At 43.4% G+C, this 11,226-nt stretch overlaps 1 protein-coding gene across 1 annotated transcript in view; it reads left to right on the top strand.

The window, feature by feature from the left end:
* Exph5 (exophilin 5) overlaps positions 1-6,635 on the top strand; it is a 49,858-nt gene extending 43,223 nt beyond the window's left edge. The window contains exon 5 of the mRNA XM_013009478.1: positions 1,407-6,635. Coding sequence (XP_012864932.1) covers positions 1,407-6,616 — 5,210 coding nt within the window. The 3' untranslated portion in view covers positions 6,617-6,635. The remainder of the gene's footprint in view (positions 1-1,406) is intronic.
* The last annotated feature ends 4,591 nt before the right edge of the window (positions 6,636-11,226 follow it).

The following is an 11,226-nucleotide window of genomic DNA, read 5'->3' as shown; positions in this document are numbered from 1 at the left end:
TGGGAAGGTGACTCAGTGGTAGAGCGCTTGCCTTGCATGCATGAGGCCCTGGGTTCGATTCCTCTGCACCACATAAGCAGAAAAAGCTGGAAGTGGCACTGTGGCTCAAGTGGTAGAGGGCTAGCCTTGAGCTGAAGAGCTGAGGGACAGTGCCCAGGCCCAGAGTTCAGGCCCCACGACCGACAAAAAAAGAAGAAGAAGAAGGAAGAGGAGGGGGGAGGGGGAGGGGTGGGGGAGGAAGAGGAGGAGGCTGGTGGCTGATGCCTATAATCCTAGCTATTCAGGAGGCTGAGATTGAGAGTCGCAGTTCAAAACCAGTAAACTGGAAGTGGTGCTGTGGCTCCAAATGGAAGAGCACTAGCCTTGAGCAAAAGAGCTCAGAGACGACACCCAGGCCCTGAGTTCAAGCCCCACAACTGACAAGGAAAACAAAAAGCAAAAAAACAAAACTTCACCCAACTGAATATGCTTATATCCTAGGTGGTAATACTAGAATTTTAGCTGTAATGCTGTTTTCTTAAGGCTACAGCTGAGAATCACATATTGTTGCTTTCAATTTTCTGAGGTAGGTCCAGGTTAAATAGCAACCTTATGACATGAACGAACAGGACAGAAGGACCTAGTTTAATACTCCATTTGTCTAGTTACCCAATTGAAATGCACATTATTCATCTCTTTTGTTACTAGCAGGTGTCAGTATATCTCAGGTACACTAACAAGAATCATACTTAAAATTTGTTGTTGTTTGGGCTGGGAAGTTGGCTCAGTGGTAGAGTGCTTGCCTTGTATGCATGAGGCCCTGGGTTTGATTCCTCAGCACCACATAAGCAGAAAAAGCCAAAGTGGTGCTGTGGCTCAAGTGGTAGAGCACTCGCCTTGAGCTGAAGAGCTGAGGGACAATGCCCAGACCCAGAGTTCAGGCCCCATGACCGACAAAAAAAAAAAAAAAATGTGTTGTTAGAAAAAAAGTAGCTTAATAAGTTTTATAGAAGTTTTATTTTAAGGTTTACCTTTAGAGGCATTATGGAAGGTTTAAATTTTAAGGAAAAAGCATAGAAAAGAAACTTGCACTACTGTCTTGTAAAGCCAAACTCAAAAAAATCAAAATGAATGTCATCACATTTATGATAATATGATAGAATGATAAAAAGTTTCTTGAGAGGGTCTAGGCACTGTCCCTGAGCTCTTTTGCTCAAGGCTAGCACTGTACTACTTTGAGCCAAAGTGCCATTTCTGGTTTTCTGGTGGATAGTTAATTGGAGATAAGAGTCTTGCAGACTTTCCTGCCTGGGCTGGCTTCCAACTGCGATCCTCATATCTCAACCAGCACCCAGCTTCTTGAGAGAGTTCAACAACTCAAATTATGATTAAACTATAAAAAAGAATTAATTCATATTCTCCTTTAGTTTTAGATGACTTGGATAGCAAACTGGCTCAGGAGCAATCTACAAGCTCAGCGAATGCCAGCTATGCATCAAGCACGCAGTCCGGCCATTCTTACTCCAGCAGGAACAGACCTAGAGCTATCACAAGAAGACCCCAAAATCATCATGAAACTTCTAATATGTCCATCTATGACATCTTGAGACCAGGAACTCCTAGAGAAGGTTTTAAAACCTTTTCCCCTAGGACAAAGACAATTTATAATATGTATAGGACAAAGGAACCCAGCAGAGGCTTAGAAGACAGTGTGCAAAAGAATACATTTGGGAGCACTTCTCTGTGTTTTGATAGCAGACAACGATCAGCCTCACCAGCCACGGGGCGTTTCACTGCAAGAAGCTTACATTTTCCAACCACAACTGAGAACAGGAATCGATTTGTACCTGCAAGCCACCAGCAGAGCCCAAAGAGGACTCCATTATCATCTATCATATGGAATAGATCAGATTTTTTGAGAGACAGACAGAACCAAGAAGAGTTCTATAGCGCACCGTCACCCATGGAAATTGACCCTGCTGAACAGTGTATGTATCCTCACTGTCTTCAGGAGAATAGGAGACATGAATGGTTCCATTCACAGAATGCTTATCAAAATGCACGTTTAAATGATCCCCTGGATACTCCCATGCATCCTGACATATTTGAGAACTCAGAGAACATGCCATTTTACCATCAGGACAACCCCTTTGCTAGGTCATTCTTTAGCAATGCTTTTAAACAAAGTAGAGAGCAAAGATTTGGACAAAGTTCTTTTTGGGGCCAACAGGAAGAGCGTTATTCCTGTTGGCCTGACTTTCATCAGGGTAGGAAGCCGTTCAATTTTTCCAACAGAGACTTTGAAATGTTTCCCTCTGAAGCAAATGTTCATGGCCACAGTGTCCCTCCTCAACACTGGAGGCCATTTTCTCCAGTTTTCAGGAGCCAAGAAAACCCATATCCCTGGCAGTCTGGTTTTCAGATGCCACCACTGGAGAACATGGAGATATCACACACAAGTGAGAACCAATCCACTCCTTATTTTGGCATACCAACTTTTGGCTCCATGTCTGACTTGAGTCATCCCATGACAACTAGTGGGTTGGAATATCAAAAGGACAGTTGTCCTGAACACATGCACAGAAACAAAGAACCCTATTCATTTAGAATTGACCAGAATCTAGCACCTTCATTCAGAACTTCCTTCCCCCAGGTTCCTGATGACAAAAGGAATTCTCAGAGTCCCAACTTTCCGAATTTCACCGTCACTCTACAAAATGTCATTCCTAATAAGCCAGACTCCCTTCCAGGAAGATGCCATACTGGGACCAACAGCACTTCACTTGATTCCCTGCCTCTGGCTGAAACCCAGCCCAATATCTTAGTCACAGAAATGAATGAGAAAGACATGAATGAATCTCTTTCCGAAGACAAACAACTACACCAGACAGACCAGACCAATATGACAGAGATTCCCCCATCTATTTCACAGACAGTGATCTCAAACCCCTTAACTGATTTTCAAAATCCTCTCTCCCCGGATCCAGTCAAAAATGACAGATTTGGTTTAAATTCACCTAGCAAAGGAAGTTCACGAAAGTCACCCAGAGCCTTTTCCAGGAAAAATGCCTCCCCAATTTGGATATCACAAAGAGATACATCCAATGAACTTAAAGGGATCAAGAAACTTGACTCAGCGGCTTTCCTTCCTTTCCTTCAGCAAAGCACAATGCCACTACCTTTCCCCAGCCCAAGTCAAAGTTGCCATAAGGAACTGGAAGTAAGTAAAGGAGACATTTCCAGCACTAGTAAGAATAACCAGCAGTGCTCTGAACCTACTGATAATCAAAACACACAGTCTCCCGAGGAGTCTTCTCTTTTGGATACTGAGGCTAAACAATATCCCACACCTCGTTCTACCAGCTGCAGCAAGATGGCTGCCAATAGGCCATGTGACTCTTTGGCTCTATCATCAGGGATAACACCCAATTCCTCACCATCAAATTCTTTTCGTGATGCTCGTGTGATTTCTTCTACCACCAGAAGCCCTTCAGACAATGGTCCAGCTCTAGAAGAGAGAGAAGACCCAGACAATGCTACCACAAAGCAGAATAGCCAGTTTGCTATAATTAGCCCTTCAGAAACCCCAAAGAGCAATGATGGTCATGTGCCTCTCTGTGAGGATGTGGTTGATTTTGTCAAAGGCCATTCCCGTTCTCCTTTCAGAAATGGAAAGGTAAGACATCGTGTATCCTGTATTGAAAAGTTAAGCCAAACAGCAAGTTGTTCAATACCCCCCAGTGAAGGCAGTCACCCCACAGAAAACCAAAACAATCCCAAAGCTTCGGAGCTTAACACCATTTATTGCACTTTGCCGAGAAAATCGGCCAGTTTCCTCATCAATGGCAGTCAGCCAGAAAGTAAGGTAAGGGCTACATCCATTAGGAATGGGCCACTTCCCTTTCAAATAAAAAACACTGTGCCAGATCCGGTGAAGAAATATGAGTCAAGCAGATGTGATTTTCCTGAGTCAGTGAGTGAATGTTCCAAAGTGGTTTCTGATTCCATCACCGTGGCATCCGAAGCCACAGAGAAGATGGCAAAGGTGAGACCCATCAGATCTGCTTCTGTGAGGAAGGGACCACTTCCATTCCTTGTGGGGCGGTCTATGTCATGTCCTTCAGAGAAACCACAAGCCTCCACTGGAAGCGATGAAACAAACAGCGAATCAGTCTTAGACACAGACGCTGCTTCTCTGACACCAAAGACCAGGGGGAGACTCTTTTCCTCGCTAGAAAGTAAATCATCTATTAGAGATGGTTCTGCCACCTACACACTGCACCCAAAGGAACTCTTCCAAGAATGCACTGAAAAGATGGCTGCCCCTGGGACAGGGGAGGAAAACCCTTTACCATGTTGTGCAGACATAGCCCAAAAAGAAAACAAGAACACATTACATAAATTTAAAACTACTAGTATGTTTTCTGTTTCTGGGAATGAAGATAATGTAAAATGTCTCGAAGTGGTTTCAATATATTATACTCTACCCAGGAAAGCCAGCAAAAAAGTCTGTAACCTCCTTCAGCAGTATGCACAAAACACGAGTTCGCTTATGGAATCCCTGCAGATGGAGACAGAGGCATCTCCTCGTGCTTTAGGAGAGAGGGTAAAGGATTCTACACAGGAGCGGTCAAGTTCACCTTCCCCAAATGTAAAGATGACAGAAAGCTCTGCTCAGAGTTTGACTGACAACAAACTGCCAGATAAGGGACCCTCTGAACCTACATTAGAAGAAATGGCTCCTGTTTCTCTGCATCAAGGAGAATCTAAGGCCAAAGAAACCTTGCAAGGTGACTTAGTTAAAACACTTCTAGGTGATTTTTTGCAAAGCAGGAAACAAAAAGGGAGAACATTACAGAGGGAAACCCTTCCCAACTCTTTAACACCACAGGACGAAAATACTGCAGCAGAAACACCAGAAAATTCCCAAGAATCCATTCAAGCAGAAAATAGTGGACCCTCTAGTCTGCCAGCTCATTCGGAAGATAATGTTGAAAGTTCCCAAACCAGAAGAGGTTCTGGGGAGTCTGCAGGTAGAGACATAGCCATTATATCTACCCCAAGTACAAGGTGGTCTCTGGAAGCTCACCTGGCCCCAGCCCCGGATGGCAGCTCCAGTGAGCCACATCCTGGGGAAATCGGAGGAGAAGCTGGAACAGATCATCCAAAAGTGACTGAGAAAGTTCTTGCCGAAAGCCAAACCTTCGCTCTAACTTCAGCATCACAGACACTGCAGTTTGAGGAGACTAACTCAGGTGAACCAGATTCAGGGAAGTCTGAACCTAGAGAATTACCCCAAGGAAACCAGGAGCTCACTCTAACAGAGAGCAGGAAGGCCGAGGGAGAAAGGCAGAAGTTGGACTGGGATCAAACGTCACTCACTAAAGGAAATCATGCAAATGACGCCAACTTGAATATCCTAGACAAAGGAGAAGATAGATCCATTAAACATAGATTGGCAGCCATGTCTAAAGCAAACCAAAAATTCCCAAGTAACCATCTCAACCCCAAAAGACATGTAGCTACTATCTTCCCCCAAAGTGGAAGTGAATCTGGCTTTGGTCTTTTATCTCTTGGCAGACTAGAAGACACTGCACTGTCTCCAAGGGCTGCTGTAAAGCCCACAGAAGCTGTGGATGAAAACATCCTGAGGGACGAGGGGACAGACATGGAGGTTTCTGAGGACCCTCTTCAGGTTACTGGCATAGCCAGCAGAGAACCTTCTAGTCACTCCTGCCATCAGAAATCTAATGACATTTCACAGCGACCCCAGAGTGAGCTTAAAAATGTCTCTGAATCCCCACCAAAGCATGAGAATTCTAAAGATGTTCCAGTAGCTCAGCTTGTAGAAGAAGAGTCAGCATCCACAGCCAAACTCACATCAACCAGCCTCAGAGAAGCTGACTTCTCTGATTATCAGAGGAGGCTCAGCCCCCCTTTCTCCCTGGAAACTGTGCAGAAATCTTTGATGAACCTCTCCCTGGCTAGTTATCAGCAGCAACATAGGAGGCCTGTGTCTCCAGGATGGGAACCTGAACCACAGCTCTATCGTTCTAAGAGTTTAAAAAGCATCCATGTGCATAGTGACCTACGCACAAGTCAGCCACCCAAAGCTAGGGGGCGCCATTTTTCTGAAAGCACCTCTATTGACAATGCCCTGAGTCCACTGACCTTAGGGAATGACTTCTCTGACCACAGTGGGTACAATCGAAGATTCAAATCTTTCTCTGAATTTCCTTCCTGTGATGAAAATGAAAATTGGGCTTTGTACAGCGACAACAGGACAAAAACAGGTCTCAAGTCCACGTCGTCTATCTCTAGACCCATTGATTATGGGATTTTTGGGAAGGAACAACAGTTGGCTTTCTTGGAGAATGTAAAGAGGTCCCTCACCCAAGGAAGATTATGGAAACCAAGTTTTCTTAAAAATCCTGGCTTCCTGAAACATAGTGTAAATAATCCTGCCAACCCATCCCAGACAGACCCCTCGAGCTCCAGTTCACCAGAAGATGGATCATTTCCAATTGAGCCACTCAATATTTACGAAGAAGACCCCATGGAGTCGGACTGGGACACAGACACCACCACAGATGATGAATACTACCTGGATGAAAAGGACAAAGAGTCAGAACTATGAGGTGTTAAAAAAAAATAACTGCAGGACGCATTGCATTTTTTTTCCTATTTCAATCAATATTATTTTATATGATCAGGAGCATATTGGCATGGTGCCTTTGCGTTCCTCTCTTAAGAATATTCTCCTTTGGTCTCACTGTGTTGTGAATGCTTAGAGTCCTGTTTAATTGATCATGTCCCAGTGTACTTAAGATCTAGCTTTGCCATATCAGAGAAAACAATGCATTGTCTTCTTATATTTGGCTTTTGACCAAGAGCTCTTTAAATCTGTCCACTCTTTTAAACTTCAAACTCTCACCCATTTGAGCTCAAAGAAATAGGTCGTAGAACTTTAAATCAAGTCTGCTGGACCAGTTTAAATATGCAGAGTAGGCTGAGATGTAGCTCAGTGACAAAGTGCTTGTACAAAGTGCTTGTACAATCCCCAGTACCAAAAAAGAAAAGACAAAAAAATTTTTTTGCATAATAAAGAATACCATTTCCGGGGCTGGGAAGTTGGCATGCCTTGCATGCACAAGGCCCTGGGTTCGATTCCTCAGAACAACATAAGCAGAAAAAGCAGGAAGTGGCACCATGGCTCAAGTGATAGAGCGCTAACCTTGAGCTGAAGAGCTGAGGGACAGTACTCAGGCCGAGAGTTTAGGCCCCACGACCAACAACAACAAAAAGAATAACATTTCAGGCTCAGTGATAGTGTTTGGCTAGCATGCATGAAGCACTGGGTTTGATTCCTCAGTACCACATAAACAAAAAAAGGCAAAAGTGGCACTGTGGCCCAAGTGGTAGCCTTGAGCAAAAGAAACTCAGTGCCCAGGTCCTGAGTTCAAGCCCTAGGACTAGCACAAAAAATAACTTTTGAGGCTGGAGGCATGGTTCAGAAGTAAAACATCCACTAAGCAAGCATGAAGCCCTGAGTTCAAACCCCAATATTGCCAAAACATAATATTTTATTATTCTTTGCTTAGTGCATGCCTATGCATAGACCTTTTCTCTATTTAACATACATGATGATATGTTTTCTATGTTAAAATTACATAATAGATATTGAGTTAATATTTTTATACAAAGAGTCTGATCAACTTGCAAGTCCTATTTCAGTAAGTTTTGTGGGCCCATTAATTTGCTACCAAAGGTGGAATGAAGTTAGGGTGTCAGTAAGTTTATGCTCAAACAAAGCAAAGTAAATGAAGGGCAGAATAACAGCTGCTTTGGAGTCCAGTCCAGATTGCTCTGAAATCTACTGTCTGAATTCAAAGGTGGTTGGTGGCCAATGATCATTTGCACTATTTGTCATATTTGCTTGTTGGTCTGACTCAGGAACCAAGAAAACAAGAAAATTCATAAAAATAGCACCATCTACAGTTTTATACTTTTATAAAACACTTCGTTAAAGAAGTCTAGCAGATTTCTATGTATTCTAACATACAAATTGCTGCTTTTTATTGTTTATTTTTGGTATAGCTATAGTAATTTATGTCACTTTTATATTCATAACAATGTTTTCTAAAGTTATTATTAATAAAATTGTGATTGAACTATTTGTGTAAATAGAATGCATCACTAGGGAAACAATACTGTAAGTACGTTGCAAATTCTTAAACTAGTTAGATGTTAGACTGATATGTTCATATATTTTGTACAGTTAAACTCATTTAAAATAAGATTTGAAGCCAGGCACCAGCGGCTCATACCTGTAATCCTAGCTACTCAGGAGGCTGAGATCTGAGGATTGTGGTCCAAGACAGCCCAGGCAGGAAAGTCCTTTAGACTCTTATCTCCAGTAAACCACCAGAAAACTGGAAGTGGCAATGTGGCTCAAGTAGTAGAGCTCAGGGACAGTGCCTCAGCCCAGAGTGCAAGTCCCACAACTGAAAATAAATAAATAAATAAGTTTACCCTTGCATTGTACATGCATTGATGCTAATAACACCTTTACTGCTACTAACAATGGTTAGTGATATGTTAACAAGGGTGATATGTTAAACAAATAAAAATCAATAAATAAATGAGAAAGTTAAAGCTATTTTGAAAAGGAGGTAAATATGAGTCCTGAAGGGGACTCTGTTTTTTTTTTATATATAGAAAATCAACTGTTTTTTTTTATATAGAAAATTCAAAACCTTTGTAACCTTAATAGGCAGAATATTAGAGAGGCTGTACAGGCACAGACTTGCTTAGGGGTAGTAAGTGGTAAATGTGACAGAATGCCATTTAAATACATAGTGTAAATATGTAAATATCTCACTTTCCATGCAACTTTGTGAATGTATTCCCACCAGGGGCTCTTTGTGACACTCAATGCTTCCGGAAAAAACCATAAGCACTTTTTGTTAAATCCCTGTTCTCTTAATGTAATTGTTCCCAGACCCATTCTCTAGATGTGGAATATGTTACCAACTTAAGCTTATGTGGAAATAAACGACTTAAATGGAATGCTGTTTGGTTTGGTTTCCATTCCTGTCCTCCCAGTGATTGCTTTTATGTAGAAAAGCATCAGGAGTACAAGGAAGGGGGCATTTATTCTTCCAGGTGGCTTTGGGTGAGATTTGCCTGTTTCAGACTTGACCAATGAGTAGTTGTATCCTAGGAGGAAATACTCCATATTGTGAGACTGCAATGAGTGCTAATGCTTAAACCCTTGTCTCACAATCTAAAATCTACCCACAAGTTGTAATATATGGAAGGGCAGGGACGGGTTTATATTCTGTACACATTGTAGAATGCATGATGTACATGGGTACTGAATACACGTTACTGGAATACTTAAGGTATTAAGCATTTTATAGGTTTTACACTTGTCCAGCCTTATGCAAGATCTTTTATTAATGACATTGAAAATGAGGCACATCTCCAAAGAGAGTTTATTACAAAGAAACCAAGGACAGTCTGAGTGCAATGGCTCACTCCTGTAACTCCAGCCACTTGGGAGGCAGAGATTAAGAAATACATAAATAGAAGAGAAAAAGGCAGGTGTCAGTGGCTCATGTCTGTAATCCTAACTACTCAGGAGGCTGAGATCTGAGGATCACAATTCAATGCCAATCTGGGCAGATATATCTGAGAGATTCTTACTTTCAATAACTAACAAAAAGTCAGAATTGGAGGAATGGTTCAGGTGGTAGAAAGCTTTGAAAGCAAGAGCAAAAGGTCTTGAGTTCTAGCTCCAGTAACACCTAGAAGAAGAAGGAAGAGGAGAAGGAGGGGGAAGGAGGAGGAAGAAGATAGGTTGGTACAGACTCAGTACACCTAAACAGATTTAATAATATGACTTTCTTGTTGAGTTCTTAGGGAAAAATGGGTGTTACCTCAAGTGTTATATAACTTATTAGGTCATATTTTATTATTGCCTGAGATGAGCTCAGATCTTTTCTGGGGGGGGGGGGCAAACAAGTCTGTTTGGAAGATTGTGAACCAATGTGTTCTATAATTTTTTTTAAATGATAGATAGCCTTCCATTTAAGCGGATCCAAGAAACAAAATTCATCAATGAACGTAATAGACAAGTAAAGCTACACTTTAGCCCTGCAATTTACCAGATATTTACAACTCGTTCCTGATAATCATCTAAAGTATAAAGAACACTGTGTACAACCTCTGCTTAGCTTTTCTAAACCAGGTCAAGAGCACTGTGGGGAAAAACAAACAAACAATAAAACCAAAAAACCCTGGTAAATCTGACCGAGCAAAAATGCCAGTGTTATAAAGGCTGGAGAGTACCCAGGGCCTGACATGTATTGCAGTCTGCCAATAGGGTGCACAAGGTCTGTTTCCTTTATTTACAGACTCGCCCAGCCGGAGAATCTTTATTTCCTTCAAACAGATTCAATCCAGAAGCTAATAAAAAGAAGAGAAAGTAATTACAAACTGGTTACCCAAGAGTAGCTTTCAGGAGCCCAGTCTCTGCCTACATCCAAGCTTCAAGCACCCAACTGGTTCAGGGAGGCTTGAAACACCTAGTTCAAGGCAAGACCCAGATGCTGCCTTGTGCCGTCCTAAGGCCCAGCTCCCCACACCAAACCCGGGCCAAACTCAGTAAATCCTTGGGCAAAGAGGGGAAGGTGGTAAGGGGAAAGAGGGTGAGCAGAGGGAATCCCAGTCCCGTGTGAAAGGGTGTTGAGTAAAGAAACAAAACTAGGTGATGCCAGAGAGACCACAGAGCTTGCGCTGGCTGTGAGAGGAGTTGTGGCAGGAAGGAGGGAGAGGGAGGGGGCCAGGGAGGGAGGGACAGGGAGAGGGAGGCCTGGACACCGCAACTTATAAACCCGGTGCATGTCCAGGCGACAGAGTCCTTCCTAAGCAATCCCCACGTGTCTGGGTGCTGGAGGGGTGGGGATATCGCGATGCAGAGGATCAAGGTTCCAGCCCAGCCTGGGCAGGAAAGTCTGTGCAACTCCATCTGCCTGTGGAACGCACAGCCGGCCCCTCCCGTCTCCCCGAATCCGGGCTCCCCACTCCAGTCCTGGGTGGGGCGTCAGTCCTGCCCCGCCCAGGGCGCTGTGCACGGGGAAGGCGGGGGCCAGGGGGGACGCCAGGCCCAGGCCCGCCCCGGTGGGCCCGGATCCAGCCTGACCAGCCCCGGCCCGGCCCTTTCCCGCCGCCTCAGCCCGACCA

This window comes from Dipodomys ordii, unplaced genomic scaffold, assembly GCF_000151885.1.
Source record: "Dipodomys ordii isolate 6190 unplaced genomic scaffold, Dord_2.0 Scaffold10, whole genome shotgun sequence".
Taxonomy (NCBI): Eukaryota; Metazoa; Chordata; class Mammalia; order Rodentia; family Heteromyidae; genus Dipodomys; species Dipodomys ordii.
Note: the sequence above shows the minus strand (reverse complement) of the source record. Positions and strands in the feature narration are given on the sequence as shown.